Source organism: Ranitomeya imitator, chromosome 2, assembly GCF_032444005.1.
Source record: "Ranitomeya imitator isolate aRanImi1 chromosome 2, aRanImi1.pri, whole genome shotgun sequence".
Taxonomy (NCBI): Eukaryota; Metazoa; Chordata; class Amphibia; order Anura; family Dendrobatidae; genus Ranitomeya; species Ranitomeya imitator.
In genome coordinates, this window is record NC_091283.1 from 559130119 (window position 1) to 559150037 (window position 19919).

General features: G+C 40.9%; 1 protein-coding gene across 3 annotated transcripts in view; it reads left to right on the top strand.

The window, feature by feature from the left end:
• ITGB4 (integrin subunit beta 4) overlaps positions 1-19919 on the top strand; it is a 121178-nt gene that overhangs the window by 90214 nt on the left and 11045 nt on the right. Inside the window, exons 16-38 of one of the 3 annotated variants that reach the window (XM_069752040.1) lie at positions 214-343; positions 758-880; positions 4246-4352; positions 4545-4578; positions 6279-6464; positions 6575-6678; positions 7287-7345; positions 7597-7620; positions 8206-8354; positions 8440-8619; positions 9018-9166; positions 9281-9488; positions 9577-9728; positions 10269-10449; positions 11898-12035; positions 13525-13707; positions 13836-13967; positions 14226-14417; positions 16142-16303; positions 16546-16680; positions 18552-18668; positions 18755-18904; positions 19062-19250. In XM_069752040.1, coding sequence (XP_069608141.1) covers positions 214-343; positions 758-880; positions 4246-4352; positions 4545-4578; positions 6279-6464; positions 6575-6678; positions 7287-7345; positions 7597-7620; positions 8206-8354; positions 8440-8619; positions 9018-9166; positions 9281-9488; positions 9577-9728; positions 10269-10449; positions 11898-12035; positions 13525-13707; positions 13836-13967; positions 14226-14417; positions 16142-16303; positions 16546-16680; positions 18552-18668; positions 18755-18904; positions 19062-19250 — 3184 coding nt within the window. The remainder of the gene's footprint in view (positions 1-213; positions 344-757; positions 881-4245; positions 4353-4544; positions 4579-6278; positions 6465-6574; positions 6679-7286; positions 7346-7596; positions 7621-8205; positions 8355-8439; positions 8620-9017; positions 9167-9280; positions 9489-9576; positions 9729-10268; positions 10450-11897; positions 12036-13524; positions 13708-13835; positions 13968-14225; positions 14418-16141; positions 16304-16545; positions 16681-18551; positions 18669-18754; positions 18905-19061; positions 19251-19919) is intronic. The other 2 variants (XM_069752038.1, XM_069752039.1) reach the window with 2 other exon arrangements.

Consider the following 19919-nt stretch of genomic DNA (forward strand, 5'->3'; position numbering starts at 1 on the left):
TCTGTTGAATTTCACAAGTCCTGCCAGCTCTGCCCGTTTATGGATCAGAACTATATTAATGACACAAACACCAAATGGGTCCAAAAACACATAACGTATTTTGCAAATGTTGGGCACAATAGGTGAAACTATAAAAATGAAGGGATACATGGAGAACTTAGTTTTGAGTTTGAACTTTGTGATAAATGTCCTTTTCTTTATCTATCTACATAGCGTCTGTTGGGAGCCTGCGAAGATGTTAGAACATGTGTGCAATGCCAGGCATGGAGTACTGGAGAGAAAAAGGGAGAAAAATGTGAAAACTGTGAAATCAAGATAAAGATGGTGGATGAACTCACAAAAGGTAGATTGCCAAAGTGACGTATTTCCATCCAGTGTCGGACTGTGGTGCCAAGGTACCAACCGAAACATTTACCCAATGTTCAGCTGCCTGCAAATATTACATTATCCTCATTCACAAATTGTCCTTTCTTGTATATAATAATAAACTGGGTAGCTGTTAAGAGACTGATGAAATGTTGTCTTTATCTATTCATAGTAAGTCAAATATATTGTGCAACTACTGTTCGTGTAGGTGGATAGGGGTCTCACTCCTTCAGAGTGGCCCACCAGGAAATTCACCTGTTCTACTGAGGACCAGTCCAAGCCTGTTTCCATTCTGTCTACTGTCTGTGACTGGCACTTTAGAAGTAGGTCTTCTATGATAAGTAAACTATGAACATGATAACTGACTGGCATTTCTCAATCTTCATACTAGCTGATGATAGAACCGAGAAATGCTCATTCCGAGATGAAGAGGATGACTGCACCTATCATTACACTGTGGAAGGATTAAGCTCTGTGTTATCAAACTACACTGTTATGGTACAGAAAAAAAAAGGTGAGTTGCATATAGCAATACTAGATGGTGGCCCGATTCTAACGCATCGGGTATTCTAGAATATGCATGTCCACGTAGTATATTGCACAGGCCACGTAGTATATTGCCCAGCCACGTAGTATATTGACCACGTAGTATATTGCCCAGTCACGTAGTATATTGCCCAGTCACGTAGTATATTGCCCAGTCACGTAGTATATTGCCCAGTCACATAGTATAATGCCCAGTCACGTAGTATATTGCCCAGCCATGTAGTATATTGCCCAGTCACGTAGTATATTGCCCAGCCACGTAGTATATTGCCCAGCCACATAGTATATTGCCCAGTCACGTAGTATATTACTCAGCCACGTAGTATATTGCCCAGTCACGTAGTATATTGCCCAGTGATGCAGTATTTTGTCCAGTGACGTAGTATATTGCCCAGCCACGTAGTATATTGCACAGCGACGTAGTATACAGCACAGAGCCACGTAGTACACAGCACAGACACGTAGTATACTGCCCAGTCACGTAGTATATTGCCTGTTGTGAATTCCGCTCTTGGGCTCCCTCTTGTGGTTTCTAGTGGTATGGCTGCTCCTTGGAGTTAGCTGTCATCAGCTGCCTCCACTTATCGTCCGCTATTTAAGTCTGGCTCTTTCTTCAGCCTGTGCCACTTGTCAATGTTTCCTGGCTGGATTCACATCTCTGCTTGGATTCTCCTGGTTTCCTGACCAGTTCTGCAAAGATAAGTTCTGGCTTTGCTCATTTCAGTCCACATGTTGTGGACTTATTGTTCTGTGCATTCTATATTTGTCCAGCTTGTCAGTATGGATTTTTTCTGTTAGCTGGAAGCTCTGGGAAGCAGATTTACCCTCCACACCTTTAGTCAGATGTGGAGATTTTGTAAACTCTGTGTGGATTGTTTTGTAGTTTTTATACTGACCGCACAGTATCCTTTCCTGTCCTATCTATCAAGTTAGACTGGCCTCCTATGCTAAAATCTGATTTCATTTCTGCGTATGTTATTTTCCCCTCCTCTCACCGTCAATATTTGTGGGGGGCTATCTTTCCTTTGGGGATTTTCTCTGAGGCAAGATAGGTTTCCTGTTTCCATCTTTAGGGGAAGTTAGATCTTAGGCTGTGCCGAGGGGTCTAGGGAGCGTCAGGTACCCCCCACGGCTATTTTTAGTTGCGCTGCTAGGTTCAGGGTTTGCGGTCAGTACAGATACCACCTCCTTCAGAGCTTGTCTCATGTTGTTCCTAAACCACCAGATCATAACAATTGCCCAGCTACGTAGTATATTGCACAGCCACGTATGTAACAGGTTAAAAAATAAAAAATAAACATATACTCACCCTCCGAAGGCCCCTTGAAGTCCAGGCGCCTGTGTGCGGTGCACGCGGCAGCTTCCGGTCCCAGTGTTGGTATGAGCGCAGGACCTGTGATGACGTCGCGGTCACATGTTCGTGACGTCATGGAAGGTCCTTCTTGCATAGCATCTTTGGAACCGGAACCTGCCGCTTGCACTGCCGAGGACTGCACGCACGTCGGAGGGTGAGAATAACCTTTTTTTTTATTATTATTATTATTATTTTTAACATTAGATCGTTTTACTATTGATGCTGCATACGCAGCATCAATAGTAAAAAGTTGATCACAAGGGTTAAAAGCTGCGTAACTGGAGTGCGTTACACCGTACTCTGGTAACGTTGGCATTAACCCTGTGTGAGGGCTGACTGGATGACTGGAGGGGAGTATGGAGCGGGCACTGACTGCGGGGAGGAAAGAGCGGCCATATTGCCGCCGGACTGTGGCCGTCGCTGATTGGTCGTGGCAATGGTCGTGGGCGTTTTGCCACGACCAATCAGTGACTTGGATTCCATGACAGACAGAGGCCGCGACAAATGAATATCCGTGACAGACAGAAAGACAGAAGGACAGACTGAAAGACGGAAGTGACCCTTAGACAATTCTATAGTAGATGCATCCATGTCTTATTGTCAATTCACATCTTCAGGTGTTATAAAAAGGAAAACTGCGCTTACCTGCAAATACAAATCTCAGCTAAGCAGTGGGAACGACGTAGTAGCAAAAGACAAGTATATCTTGATTAGCTGTTATTCAGGCTGTGTCTGCAGCAATTAAAAAAGACAACCCTTTGATGAGATCGTGCTTTAGAAATTTTCTGACCCATGTAAGTTATGTCCTGTCTCTAATCAATGTCAGCACTATCTGATGGGTGATCTGTAACCACTGACATCTCAACTAATTTCTAGACGCAAATCAAGTTTCCATTTTGGAGCCTGCACCTTTTTTATTCACAAATTTCCAGTACTAAGATGTCAACACTATTGGTCCGCCTAGACAAGTTGTTGTTGCCTCATCTGACTGTGTGTCCTCTCTTCTCCTGTATCAGTCAGTGACTTGTATTGTTCATGATTATTGTACTTGTTTTTGTTATGCACACCCCTTTTCACATGTAAAGCGCCATGGAATAAATAGCACTATAACAATAAATAATAATCTGCCTACACTCCCCTTCTGGTTCCACGTGAATATAATTTAGGAATCTACATAAATGGTCATTGTTGTTGTTTCAACAAACTTTGCATAAATCAATAGTACAAGTGAATATAAGAAACTTTGTAATATATATTATCAGAGAAATGTGCTTCTTTCTCGATTTATGAGTCACTTCTTTTCCCCTTCCCCCACCTCTTCAGAACAGTGTAAGGCCCCCTTCGTCCATGTTTGCAGTACGTGTGGTATCCGTTTCTTTTACAGATGCCACATGTACCCATTATAACTTATGCTGCTGTGCACATGTCCGTGATTTTACATGGATCGTGTGTCCATGTAAACCACAAGGAGGCCTGTCCATTTTTACCGGCAGCATAGATGACAAGGGTCAATATAAGTCTATGAGTCTGTGCAAAACATGTACAACACATGCTAGCGCAGAGACAATGGCAGCTAGTCTCCACATACTAGCTCAGAGACGATGGCAGCTAGTCTCCACATACTAGCTCAGAGACGATGGCAGCTAGTCTCCGCATACTAGCTCAGAGACAATGGCAGCTAGTTTCCACATACTAGCTCAGAGACGATGGCAGCTAGTCTCCACATACTAGCTCAGAGACAATGGCAGCCAGTCTCTACATGCTAGCTCAGAGACAATTGAAAACTAGAGATGGAGCCTGCAGATAGGCAAAATTGGTCACATATAATGTCATTTCTCATGTACACACATAAGTTTATACTGAAAAGTTACATGAAATGACAGGCATGCTTTAACACCATGATTTATTTGTTATCCTTGCTCCAGGTGTCACCATATTTATTTCATGTTCTGAGCACCGATTCCTTTCTCTCTCCTCAGAGTGCCCTCCAGGTGCCTTTTTATGGCTCATTCCCCTACTCATCTTCCTCATGTTGCTCCTTGGCCTCTTATTGCTTCTATGCTGGAAATATTGTGCCTGCTGTAAGGTAAGAATACGCCATGGACCAAGTAAAGATGTAAAGGGAACCTGTCATCTTGGAAAACACATTGATTGATAGTCCTCTTCTGCATACTGTACCATATGCAGCACTCAGAGTATATAGAAAATATATGTTAAAAAGCACGGTGGGTTGTTACTGTATTTGGGCAATGAACTTTGACTCTTTTTTTTTTTACAGGCATGCCTGGCTTTATTGCCCTGCTGTGGTCGAGGTAATGGCCATCAATTAAAGAAACTGAACTTGTAGTTTATTTTCCGTATGAAAAAGTACAGGATGCAGAGTATTTCCATTATGGACATTTTTTTTAGATTCTTCTTAAATGCTCAATTGTATGTTCTAAATTTATATTGCTCTTAGGCTGGTTTCACATTTGTGTTTTTTGCCGCTGCGTTTGTAACGCATACAAACGCATGCGTCGTGTTTTTCTATATTTAACATTAAAAATGCATGCAGTTTTTTTTGTATGCGTTTGACGACGCATGCGTCTTTTCGATGCTTGCGTCTTGGCGCGGAAATGCAACATGTAGTAATTTCTAGAGGCGTTTTTTTGCCGCACATTCGTTTGGTTGCGTTTTTGAACACATGCGTTTCAATAGAGAAAAACAAGTCTAGACACTGATAAGCCACCCCCCACCATCAAGGTGATAAAGGGATCCAAACCCTAACCCTAACCTTAAGCCACCATCAAGGTGATAAAGGGATCCTAACCCTAACCCTAGCCCTAACTCTAAACCTAACCCTAGCCCTAACCCTAACCCTAGACCTAACCCTAAAGGTACCTTCACACTTAACAACTTAACAACGATAACGATAGCGATCCGTGACGTTGCAGCGTCCTTGATAGCGATATCGTTGTGTTTGACACGCAGCAGCGATCAGGATCCTGCTGTGACATCGCTGGTCAGAGCTAGAAGGCTGCACCTTATTTTGTCGCTGGATCACCCGCTGACATCGCTGAATCGGTGTGTGTGACGCCGATCCAGCGATGTCTTCACTTGTAACTGACTGTGAGCGCCGGCCGTAAAGCACAGCGGTGACGTCACCACTGTGTTCTGGTTTACGGCCGGCCCTCACAGTCAGTGCGGGAAGCTGACGGCGAGGGACGCGACAGACACCGGAATGTAAGTATGTAGTGTTTGTTTTTTTTTACATTTACAATGGTAACCAGGGTAAACATCGGGTTACTAAGCGCGGCCCTGCGCTTAGTAACCCGATATTTACCCTGGTTACCTGGGGACCTCGGCATCGTTGGTCGCTAGAGAGCTGTCTGTGTGACAGCTCTCCAGCGGCCACACAACGACTAAACAGCGACGCAGCAGCGATCGGCATCGTTGTCTATATCGCTGCAGCGTCGCTTAATGTGACGGTACCTAAACCCTAACCCTAGCCCTAACCCTAGTGGGAAAATGGAAATAAATACATTTATTTAATTTTTTAATTTTTCCCTAACTAAGGAGTTGATGAAGGGGGTTTGATTTCTATTTATAAGGGGTTTTCTAGTGGATTTTTATGATTGGCAGCTGTCACACACTGAAAGACGCTTTTTATTCCAAAAAATATTTTTTGCATTACCACATTTTGAGAGCTACAATTTTTCCATATTTTGGTCCACAGAGTCATATTCTTAAGTAAATATGGGAATACATATACTGGAAGGGAAATAAAGTATACAATGTTCATACAGTAAATGTAGCATAAGTCTATGTAAAATATATTAAGGTATGGTTCATTTAACACAGGTGTCTGCATAGTACAAGTAACATAGGTTTACATTCGTTAGGTTTCACGCATGATTTTTGGTGGTGAATTATTAACCCAGTTTTGATTCACTACCAAAAATGATGGTGATTAATAATTCTTGTCATACTGAATGAGAGTAGACCAAATACGTTTTACGTTTTTTTTTCATAGGTCGCACTGTGGGTTTTAAGGAAGACCACTACATGCTGCGGCAAAGTCTGATGTCATCTGACTACTTGAACACTCCTCTAGTACGAAGCGGTAACCTCAAAGGTGGAGACACTGTAAGATGGAAGATCACAAACAATGTCCACCGTCCTGCTCCCGCACCAGGGGATTTAAATCCTAAAGAGCTAGGTACAAAAAAGAAACTGAATACTAATAGGCTAAAGAAAGTGTACCCATGTACTGCATATAGGCTGTATTGATACATGATTATTTGAAAATGATTTTATCTAATTTTGTAGTCCCATATGGTGTCTCACTACGGTTGGCTCGTCTCTTCACTGAAAACCTGTCCAAGCCACAGACAAGGGAATGTGATCAACTGCGCAGAGAAGTAGAAGATACAGTAAGTTGGCATTGTTATTACCAAAATAATAAACTATTCCCTATTCTTAGGAAGGAGGATAACTTGGTGATCACTTGTGGTCCGACCATTGGGACTTTCAGCAATGCCCAGATTGGGGTTCTGGATTTGTGATCAGAATTCGCCAGCCCTGTCTTGAATGAAGCAGTGGTGCATTCAATCTCCGCTCTTGTTCATTGTTAATGGGACTGCTGGAGAAATACAAGAGCTTTACTCTACTTTCTCTTTCAGCCCTTTAAGACAGTGAAAAAAGAGGTGGCCAAGCATGCACATCTCCACTCCATTCAGGATGGGGCTGTGGAGACCTCATTTTGGGATCACTGAAGGTCCCAGTAGACCAAGAGCGATCGACAAGGTATCATAAGGGATAACCTATTTATTTATTTTTGGAGGGTGTCCCTTTATTATTACTCCGTAACTCCTTGCTGCTTTTTTGTATTTTGTATTGGTAATAATGACATCTCAGACATTAAGATCTTACCATATTTACCCACTGATTAAGACCCCTAAAAAAGTGGATAATCATATTGCACATTTTAAGGAGAGCACCAGATAATCAGGAGATCCAATACTCATTTTTATCCCTCCAGCTGAACGAGGTTTATAAGGTGATTCCAGGCACTCACAAGGTGAAGCAGACAACATTCAGGTAATACTGTGTTCAACATTAATACAGAATTGTCACCTGCCACAATATATTACCATATACTGCAAGATCTAAACACGAGTTTTCTGCCATGGATTTTAAATGTGCTAATATCCTAATATATTGTTGTATATTGACCTCTTTTTTATTAAGACCGCCACATTAAGACAATTGTTGTAATTTTGAGAGGTGTTCTTAACTGTATCACAAATGCTCAATTTTAAATTTACGTTTCAATTTGTTTCTTCCTCCAGGTTGCAGTCCAATGCTGGCAAGAGGTACAAAATAAAAACTTACATTTTATTATGTTTTCATTCATGTCATCATAAACCAAAAGATGGGTACAAAAACATACATTTATGAAGCTGCATAAATATAGATGCATGTCTTAAAATAAAATGCAATAATTACCAAATACAATTTCATTTACTATGACATTTCAGTTGTTTGACTCTTGTCTGCTGTTTTCTATTAACATATAACATTTTGATGACATACAAACTTATTATAGGTCATATGTTTTAGGGGAAATTAACTGGTGGTCTGTCCAATGTAAAGTATGACCTATCGTCATTCAATTTCCAGGACACCCATAATCTATAGAACGAAAATTTCTTCCTGATTTATTCAGTCTCAGTGGCATTCTCACTGTTGTGACTGTGCCTGGTACTGCTTTTCAGTAGGGTGACGATTGTGGAGAACTTGGGAGGAAGGGCTAGCAAAACACCCACTGATTATATTTTAATGGTAAATCAAGAGGATAGGTAATCAGTTTAGGATCCTGGAGACCCCCTTTAATATAAGGCCATTCCATTATTATGCCTACAAATACAAATCTGACATCTCTATATCACATCTTACAGACAGGACCATACAATTGCAGACACTGTATTAATGGCTCCAAGAGAAGCAGAACCTGAAATTGTAAAAGTCACAGAGAAGCAAGTATCACAAGAGGCATTCCAGGACTTGAAGGTCACCCCAGGATATTACACGGTCATATCTGATAGAGGTAATAACTAATGTCCTCTAGATAAAACTGAACCGTCATGCCTTCACATTTTCTGATCTTTGGCGCCCCTATGTGTCTGTTGTAGATGCTCACGGTCTGGTGGAATTCCAGCCAGGGGTGGAAATGGTGGATGTGCGAGTTCCTCTCTTCATCCGACCAGAAGATGATGATGAGAAGCAGCTACTTGTGGAAGCTGTAGAGGTTCCCTCAGGAATTGCCCGCTTGGGACGGAAAAATGTCAACATCACAATCATTAAAGAACAAGGTGGGCTAAGAGAAAGTGGGGCAGATTACATTTGGACCGTATTTAGATACTTTAGTCAGCCTTTATGCCATGTCTTTCTTGGCTTTTCTGCACTAAAAGTTTGTTGCTATCATGCCAAGAAAGGCTTTGAAAATTTTCTAAAAGTATAATATATCTGGCACAAAGCAGATACACTAGATTTTTATTTTTTTAGCAAATGGAGTCAGAATTGTGACACATTTAGTTTTATAAAATTGTCCCAGTAAATGCAAACTACCTACACAATATTTTAATTTTTAGGGCAACAAAAATTACTCAGTTCATGGGCCTGTATGTAATCTTTATTTAAACTATTAGTTCACCTTTGAACACCATTATATAAACCTGGAATTCATTAATATCTTCATCTTCTGTCATAGCTAAGAGTGTTGTGACCTTTGTGAAGCCAGCATACACCTACAGCCGCCAGGACCAATTTGCTCGTGTCCCGCTTTCACGTGAAATTTTACAGAATGGCAAGTCTCAGGTGACCTATCGCACTCAGGACCTGACAGCTCGTGACGGCAAGGTAAGTATAAATCTTTGGGATTACTGGATGATTAGCCTTCTTATGAGGATTAACTAGACGTTGGGTTTGATCTCTCTGATTTGTATTGTAATATTTTCCCCTTTATTATTTTAGGATTATGCTTTCTCAGAAGGTGAAGTCACATTCCAAGGAGATGAAACGCTGTCACAAGTCATGGTTCCTCTACTTGATCGATCAGAGATGGACACTTTACTTGGAAACAGGCAGGTTAAACAATTCCTATTGGAGCTGAGCAATCCAAAGTATGGTGCCAAGATTGGCAAGTACCCACAATGTACCATCACCATTGATGACACTGCAGGTGAGCTAATAACTACACATTGTAGGCACTTGTAAAACTTGTATTACTGAACTTTGGTGTTGACCTACCTCTCCAATTAATTTATCAGATATTGTACCAAAAGTAATGTCACAACAGGCTCTCCAGTCTCCTCGTGGAAAGATGGGAGCTCCCATTAATCTTAATGCTCAGGCTATTAGTGCAAGAAAAATCAGACTCAACTGGGTTCCCCCGCCCGGAGGAAGAGCTGCTGGGTATAAAGTAAGGGTCTTTTTATCATCTTAAATGCCAATCTTTGTGTAACCTAAAAACTGTCAGTTATTACTACACACAGTTATGCATATAATGCTTGGCTACAGTTATACATCTGAATATTAGGCAGATATAGGTTGGCATCTGTTTAGTAAACTTCCCATCTAATTTCAGACTGCCCATCACTTGATGGACAAGCGATATGCTTGTTCGTCGGGTAAAGTGATTTTTAAGCATGCGTTAAAATCATCATTCTCGGCGGCACATCAGCCAGTGTAAACAACATGTGCTGTTGAGAACAATGACAGATTAAGTGCACAGAACAATCCATTACTAATCGTTCTGTGAACATCCTAAGCGAGGGTGGCCTGTCTGACCAGGCTATTAAAAGACCAAACATGTAGATGATGTGGTTGATTAATGGCCTTAGGTCATCTATTAAAATTGCACACTGGATTATTCAGCTATAATGAAACGATGCAACTTTATTTTTCATCATAATTTCTTATTGATTCTGTCACCCTTAAATGCAAGCCATTATTATTCAAGGTTCGTTACTGGATTCAAGGAGACTCAGAGTCTGATGCTACAGTGATAGACACCAAGGTGCCTTCTACAGAGCTAGTCAACTTATATCCATACTGCGACTATGAAATGCGTGTTTGTGCCTATGACATGCAGGAAGAGGGCCCTTATACAGACATTGTGACATGCCAGACCCTTGAGGATGGTGAGTACATTGATGTGGTTTATCCAAGGCTTCGTCCGGCAAACCCAAGTTGTTGGCACCATGTGATAATTGAATGTCTATGCTGTTCAATTTTAGATTTTTTTTAAACGCCATATAGAACTGGGTTTAAGAATATAGATATAAAGATTCCTCTGGTCATATTGCAACACGGTCTTTATTATATTTTAGTGTTTTACTTATTCTAAGGTATTATCTGCAGTCACATCTGATCATGCCCTCATGGCTATAGCCTCACACTATTCCCAGTAGGTGGTACAAAGACCTGATGACTAAAAGTCACAAACTAAATATAAAATGATAACCTCAAAACAATGTCATGCCTAGGTGCAGGCAGCTCATGAAAAGTATATACATCCAAAGAAGCAAAAAAGCTATAGCCTTAAAAATGTAAATGTTTTATTTCAATCAATAATTAAAATCAAAACATGAATTTAAGCAAAAGGATAAGAAATTGCAGAGACACTGTGCAAACTGTATGCGGACCAGCCCACGAAAATAGTGCTGATAGGTCTATGTAAAAATAAGGGGGGGGAGGAATATATAGGTATACAGAGAAAGGGTAAATAAACGGTGGGAAAAACACCCCTCCTAAAGTAAATCTATGTATACCTATATGAATAAATAAGGGGTGATATCAAGGGCCTACAACTAATTATGGCCAAGAATGGTATCAGTACTCACAGAAATTAGTATAAAAAGTAGTAAGGTGCAAGTGCAGCTTAAAATGGGAAGACAAGGGGTTAATAAACCAATCACATAAAGACCTAAAGATTAAATTGCTTAGTAGCGTGGGCACATTACCTCCGTGGGCGTGGAACGGTTCCCCAACGCGCGTTTCGCGTGCAGCTTTATCAAGGGGTAAGTATCCCTTGTATTTCTGTGAGTACTGATACCATTCTTGGCCATAATTAGTTGTAGGCCCTTGATATCACCCCTTATTTATTCATATAGGTATACATAGATTTACTTTAGGAGGGGTGTTTTTCCCACCGTTTATTTACCCTTTCTCTGTATACCTATATATTCCTCCCCCCCTTTTTTTCACATAGACCTATCAGCACTATTTTCGTGGGCTGGTCCGCATACAGTTTGCACAGTGTCTCTGCAATTTCTTATCCTTTTGCTTAAATTCATGTTTTGATTTTAATTATTGATTGAAATAAAACATTTACATTTTTAAGGCTATAGCTTTTTTGCTTCTTTGGATGTAAATATAAAATGGTATATAATAGCCCAGACCAATCATATGATAAGAATGAAGTACATCTTATGAAGAACGTGACATCCTTGACTATTAAGCAGTATAGCATTTGCCTTCTTTGGTCTACAATGAAACCGAGAACAGATGGTACAAAAGGTGTCATAGTGACCACTTTCATTCCTATCTAGCCATTATGTGCTACCTTGTCTTTTCTTATTTTCTGTAGTTCCAAGTGAACCTGGTCGTCTTGCCTTTAATGTTATTTCAAGCACAGTGACCCAAGTAAGCTGGGCAGAGCCTGCTGAGACCAATGGCAATATCACTGCTTACGAAGTTAACTATGGCATGGTGAACGAGGATAACCGTAAGTAGGACACCATCTATTCTCCAAGACGTCTAGTTCTTCTACTTTAATGAAGCTCTACCAGGAAATTTGTCCTTCAGTCGGTACCCGATTTTATCGAGCTTCCATGTTAATGAAGGTGGAAATAACAGCCAATTCTAGTTAAAGGGAACCTGTCATCACATTTTTACATATGGAAGTAGGGGTGGCTGTATGTTGTGCTCGTCCCTCCAATACAAATGTTTATTTTTTTTATAGATATCCAATGTGCTATGCATGAGAAATCTAATGTAGAAGCTATATTCAAATTAGGCTGGAGGGCATGGGAATATACTTGGAAGTCGTAGCTCAAGAGCAGTGACAAGTCCCCAGGGCACTTCCAGCCTTATTTGAATATGGTTTCAATGCTAGATTTCTCATAATTTGATATCTATAAAAAAAGGATCATTTGTATTTAGGGACAAACACCTATACAGCCACAGCACTACTTCCATTTGTAAAAACATTTTACTAATGTAAATCACAGTCTTCTGCCCATTTTGAGTGAACTGAGGAGAGACAAAGTATTTTACATTAACTCACTCCCACCCAAAATTGAAATTTCCAGCATATAAAGCTGGAGACAAGTAACAGTTTCCTCCACTGTCAACACAAGATGGTTACAGCTCACTTCTTCCCTCTCCCTGCACAGTACACAGAGCATGTCTAGAACATTCTCTCATAGAAGTAATTAAATTTCTCCATACTAAAGATTTTGATGTCGGAGTGGCTGCTGTAAAGCATATCCCTCAACTTCAGTTAACAGAGCAGCATAGCAGCTAAGGCAAGATGGCTGCCTCTGTAATCTTGTACGCAAAAAAAAAAGAAAGAATAAAATAAATAAAACTGATTACAAAACACATGTTTTGGTATGGGCTAAATTAGTAAAAAAAATATCTGGGTAATATTTTCTGAATACTGCGTTGTATGCCTTCATGTACATTGCCTCGATCTGTGTATTTTTTTTTTATTAAATAAACCTTTCATTTTAAGGATGAAAAATAATATCTGAAATATAGATGTTGTATATTATTATTATTCTTATTAAATGTATGAAAACTGTATAATTCTTGGACAGTGCAAGATTAGACTAGACAGTCTTAAAATATGCCAGATTTATCATGCGGTTTGATAAATTTGATGAATCTTTAGACTGTATTCTCTAAGCTTACACCACGTATTAACTTATTTTTTTGCCAGAAATTTTCACCAATATTTGCAAAATGTGGCGCTTTACATCACTTCTTTACTCCCCCCTCCCCCAAAATGCCTATTTTCAGCAAAGTCATACCCCTTTATCAACAAAAAACCATAATAAATATGGTGCAAGCGATTAATACTGCTTTTGATGGAAATTGTGCCTGAATTCTGGTGCATTTACCTTGATAAATTTCCTCCAATGTATGTAATTGTGTAATATGTAAGCCTTATGTAAGCTGTAAATTAATTAATTTTTTTATCTTTCTGGTAGAACCCATTACTCCTATGAAGAAGGTTTTAATCAATGACCCAAAGAAACGAATGATTCTCATTGAGAATTTGAGGGAATCTCAGCCATACCGGTATACTGTTAAAGCTCGTAATGGAGCAGGCTGGGGTCCAGAGAGAGATGCCACCATGAACTTGGCCACCCAGCCTGCCCGCCCAATGTCCAGTAAGTGTCATCCTAAACTGATGTTACTTAAATGACTCTCTGTAAATTGATTAGAAATGTAGGTTGACACCAGCAGGAGACCAGTTCTTCTGGTCTGTAAATCATCCTTCTCTGTTGGTTCCTTGCAGTCCCAATTATCCCGGATGTCCCCATTATTGATGCAGAAGGTGGAGAAGAATATGATAGCTATCTGATGTACAGTACAGATGTCCTTCGATCTCCAGTAGGAAGCAAAAGACCTAGTGTGTCAGATGAATCAGGTAAGGAATAAGATCTTCATATTCTCATTCATGACACCATTCATAGTGGGAAGGGTAGATTCCTAAGACCATCTGATGATGTCTCCACGCATTTCGAAGACAGACAAGTCAGTATGGACCCACTGGATATTTTACAAGCTTAGTCTGTTGGCTGTTAGCACCAACCACACTGACCCACAAACTGTAAACCCCCATTCCCATTCAACCCTTCTTCCTTAGTATGTACCCCCCCATCTAAGTCACCCCTGTCCCTTGAAGGAAAGCACTGGAAGTTCATCCCACTCCTGGGATCGGAAATGGATCTGCGTCGTGTCACATGGAAACTTCCTGTAGAAGTCATCCCACGTCTGTCAGTCAGCAGTGCAATTTCCACAGACACTGAAAGTCAGGATCAGATGGACCATTCCAGTTCTCTGAAGAGGAAGGGAACCATGCGGGCCACTGCAGAAGGTGACAACCAGATGGTGGGGGGGTCCACTACTGTATGTTTTCCTCCCTCCCTTCAACCCCCCACCAGTGTAAAGTGCTAACAGCCTTCAGTTGCATGACTCTCTTCACTCTTATGTTTGTTCATTCGGTGTGGTGGAGCAGTCAGTGGATAGAGGGGCTATTCATTAAACTCTTGTAAAATACTTTTCTAATCATTGTCCTACACATATCATTTTCATCAGTCTGGATTGTAGTGCATAACAAAATACCATAAGCAACTGTGTTAAAAAAAACAATTACAAGTTGAAAAAATGATGTAGTGTTCAAGCCAATCTGGCTACTGGCCACAAATGGGGCACATTTTAGATAAAATGTATTAAGAAATTGCTCTTTCGTTCATTCATATGTTTTTCAAATGGATTTAAAAGGGATTGTCTAGTGAAAACAAATGATCAATGGCCCATAGGACAGGTGGCGACCTCTAGGACCTGCACTGATCGCCATATAGGGAAACTTTAATCCCCATTACAAAATAGCAGACGGACAACCTATTTTCCATTCATTCACTATGCGGCTGTCAGAAAAAGGCACGTGCGGAACTTGGCAGCCGCATAAGAAATCAGTGGAGCACAGCTTGCGTGTGGGCACTGCTGTTCCACTGCAACAGGGAAAAACAGCCCATTCTGCTGATTGATGCAAGTTCCATCAGCCAGAACCCTCCCGATCCACAAGTTATCATGTCACATGGATAGGTGATAACTTGTTTTCATTTGACAATCCCTTTAAATACAAAACAAGAAGCAATATGAATAGGAGCCACAAGAGGGCAGCCTGCACCATAATATCCACACCAATGAAAATGTCATTATTTATGCTTATATATGTTGTTGCTTTCAAATGGTGAAAACTATTGCAAGACGCATTTGATTAAACTTTAACATCTAGATCTTTAGGTAGCGACTAAGTATAACAGTCAAAGTGTGCAAATCTTAATAATTACCATCAAGGAGTATCTAGAACTGGTGTGCAAAGTGGGATGTGGAAATATTTCCAAATCCATTATAACGTCTCCAAAAGACTATCTTATAATATAATGTCAGGTTTTCCGTTTAACCATATTATATGCACATTAGCCAACTTCTTTGAATAGACCACCCGGTAGAAGACCACTAGTCTCACCAACATACAACCCATATTATTAGCTACAGATATTTCCCCCGATTAGGTTTTCGCACTGTTGCTATTTTTCCTTTGCAGGAATACGGTCACTCTAGTCTATGGACTGTGTCTGGTACTGAAACTCAGTCCCACAAAAAAAAAATGAATGAACCCGACCTACCATGTCAGACCCATCCTAAAGATTTCTGGAATGAAGAAAACAAAAGAGAATATTTCCTAGTAATATAGTAACAGCCAACCAAATGGTCAATTTAAAAATTGCCCTCATTAACATTACCCCCATTACATTTGCATTCAGAGTGCTTCCCATCAACTAATGTACCCAGCATCAGAGTTCCCCAGTAATGGTCCCAACATGCTCATTAGAAGAGTATTCCAAATCCTCGGCGTGCCTCATGTAAAATCCCTGTAGGGTTTGCTTAAAACAGTTTCCTATTCAGTAGTAGCAGCCTGGGATCCCCCTTATTTCGGAAGACTAGGGAAGTATTGTTTAATATTGCATTTTGTCTAATGATTAAAAACCATTCGGTGTGATGAGATTTCTAATGTATTGAACTTATTTGTAGAACAACTGCTCAATGGGCGCATGGACTTTTCATTCCCTGGTTCAGGGAACAGTCTAACCCGGACAGTAACAAACTACCAGCAGCTCAGCCCCCACGTTCAGCAGGATTCCTACAGGTTTGGCAGTACGACTTCCCAGCACACAACCACCATTACAGGACATAGTAAGTATTGGTTTCTTGCTGGTACATAACAAAAGGGTCTAAGTGAATCCTTATCACCTCATGTGTTTAAGGTGGACATAACCATTCATCAAAAGCCCATTACTACTATGTTGTTTATAGTAATCTTGCATTATACGTCCTGAAACGGTTTTACGATTACGGTTATTCTCACTGTGCAATGTTTTGGCCCTCCATTTCTTTCTCACAATCTCCTGCTATCTCTTTTCCCTATCCTTGTGGAGGGGTCCTGCATCCCGTGCAGGAATACCCCGAAAGACGCCTTGCTGGGGCAAAGGTGAAGGGTTACCATGGCAGCTGCACCATCCGGGACACAATAATTATGGCTGACAGTCCTAGAAGGATGCACGCGGTGATAGGTACCATGGAAACATGTCACTCATGCTATTTGGTCATTGCTTTCCATGGATGCTTCATCCCATCCTCAGTTTTAAATTCTGGTCCAATGAGATGTAAATAACTGGAAATGATTGTGCTGGATATTAGCGTAATCCGAAGTATCAGGAACAATAAGGCCAAGTGCACACGTTGAGTATTTGGTCAGTATTTTACCTCAGTATCTGTAAGCCAAAACCGGGAGTAGGTGATAAATCCAGAAGTGGTGATGGGTTTCTATTATATTTGTCCCCTGGTTGTTCCACTCCTGGTTTTGGCTTACAGATATTGAGGTAAAAAACTCACCAAATACTTAATGTGTACACGTGGCCTTAAAGGTTTATACCAGACGCTGGCAATTTTCATTAATTGCTCACGATGTACTGAGGATTGCTAAATGCCACACAATCTATTTCAGCACGTAATGATCGCCATGCATGAACTGCTTTCCCACACCTCATATCAGACTGGCCAGAGTTTCATATTTGGAGAGCATTTTCCCCAAAATGTATGAAATCCAGGTATCAAGAATTGTCCTCTTCTGTCAAGTTTAGGAAAAGCTGGGCAAGAACCTGTAAGACCAGACTCGCAGAGAAAACTATGTATATGAAAAGGATCAGTGGACTTGGGGGGACCTATGGCAAACATGTCCTACATTGATCGATACAACTTCCCTCCACTCCTATAACTGCACAACTAGCTCTATCTTGGCACAATTTGCTGGATAAAGAAAAAGATTGGTCTTGCAGGATTTTAGAGCTCTGCTCACATGTCTGCCTGGATATTCCTGTCTGTTCGGTTTAAAGAATAAATAGAGTAGATGATCCAATGCATCGGTAATGCGAATGGAAGCAGAGGGTCCCTTTGGTTTTTATGGGGTCTGTTTGGCCAGGGTTGTGGAGTCTGAGTCGTGAAGTCAGAGTCAGTGTCATGGAAATTGAGGAGTCGGAGCCCATTTTGGTGGAGTCGGTGTCATGGAAATTGAGCAGTCGGAGTAGGAGGTTTGGCTTACCGACTCCACAGCCCTGGGTTTGGCACCTGCTTTTTAGAACTGAGAAAGTCCTGTATGCAGAACTTTTTCTTCCTTTCTTAAAAAAACAAACAAACATAACCTATCTGTACCCCATAATAATCAATGGGATGTCTCTACTTGTATTTGTATATCTATAGCAAGTTATTCCTGAAAGCAGAAAAGACAAACAATGTCTGAGCGGAAATGTGAACAGAGCTTTAGAAAGCTCTACAAAATCAGGCTTTCTCAGAATCAGATGTAACTAAAATGGGTAAGATAGATTTTTTTTTTACAACTGAACAAAAGAGGCCAGCTCATGGACATATATTCAATGTGGATTTTATCTATTTTAGGGGAATGCACATTAAAAAAAAAAAAAAGTAACATGCCTGTCTGGTTATGAATGGGTTAACCGCCTGCTGATCCATAACCGTCTAATCTTGCATGGCTGACGCCCCTTATTTCATAACCAGAGACCCGATTTTTTGTCGGTCTTTGGGCTTGGAGGGGTTAACTCCATGCTGCTGTTAACCATTCATCTCAAAGCTGGATCTTGACATGCACGAAGATCTAGTGTATGCTCTGCATAAGATGCGGATATTTAAGGTTTGCATCCCACTGGCTGAAATCAGCAATATTGGAGCCTTAACGTACAGGTGGATAGGTATACACATATTTTGGAAGGTATCCGAAAAATTCTGGGTAAGTATGTGCTGCTGTGCTTATGCATTACACTTCTCAGCATGTGGACAAGTGAGCATCAGGATGGGTCTATGTGAATGTCCTAGCTACCAGTATCACATTTCTAGTTCTCCACAATAACACTGACTGGCATTTTTATAGGTACATCAGGACAAAGCAGATTGGGGCTGCCTCCACTTATGATGGGCACTGGAAGAGGACGAACTCACTCAGAAGATGTGCGTGATGCCCTATCCAGCTTAGATGTGGCCATACAAGGTGAGTGTGGGACAGCTTTTCCAAGAGAAATAATAATTTTGCTCTTCCAGGCCGCAAAGTAATAAATTTGCTTGTTGCCCAATTAGAGTCACGTCTCTCACCTGGAATCCCAGACACTCCAACCCGCTTAGTGTTCTCAGCACTGGGGCCGACCTCCTTAAAGGTCAGCTGGCAGGAGCCGCAATGTGAACGTGAGGTCCTGGGATACAAGGTGCACTATCAGCTACTCAATGGAGGTAGGCTATACTTAAAATATGTTTTCTAACGATAATGGCATACCATTGCAAGACATGAGGAGGGATAAAATAGGAGTATATGCTTTATACTTTCACTAAATTAATGCTGAGACCTATAAAGTTTGTAGCATATGTATGACCACTTCATTCCCTCTAGGAGACTCACGAACAATTGACATCCCAAATCCTCGAGAAAACTCTGTGGTGGTGGAAGATTTACTCCCCAATCACTCATATATGTTCCGGGTTAAAGCACAGAGTGAAGAAGGATGGGGTCCGGAACGGGAAGGTGTCATCACAATTGAGTCACAAGTTGACCCTCAGAGTCCTCTCAGTCCTGTACCAGGTACCTACTGATCTTTCTAGTCATTATAAATCTGGTTTATAGTTATCAGACGATAAAACATATTTCAGATTAAGTAATGAAAGGATAAAAATAAATTGACAGTTCATTTAACTGTACTAAATCAAACTGGATCCTTATAGAACAGACTGTGGTAGAGCAGCTCACTCAGCTTGACACCAGAGGTAGGAACAGAACACTGTCTCTTTAAGAATGCACTTGGTTTATTAGAAACAGCATAAACCAAGCTGGGAAAATAAACATGGCCCTCTGGGCAAAACAACAAAGAAAACAAAAATGCTGTACACAGTCCATACATTTGCGGGGAGCTGCATGCTCTGCAGCATCACAGGTTCAGTCTTTCTTCCTCAGGACAATAACCACTGGAGAATCTTCTCTCTAGCCCAGCTGAAAAAAGAGAATCTTCTCTCTAGCCCGGCTGAAAAAAGACTTCCTCTGGAGCCCAGACCATGTGACTCCTCCCCCCATGTGACTGATCACATGACTGTGACATCACGCAGGTCCTGACAGAACATGGAGTGCTGGCTCAGCAGGTGGAGATAAGGTGGACACCCTCCTACCCACTCTATGGGTGTCCACATAAAAACTGCCCGTTATGCAACTTAGCTTAAACCTCACAGCACATAGTGTGCTGGAGGAAAATATTCTGGG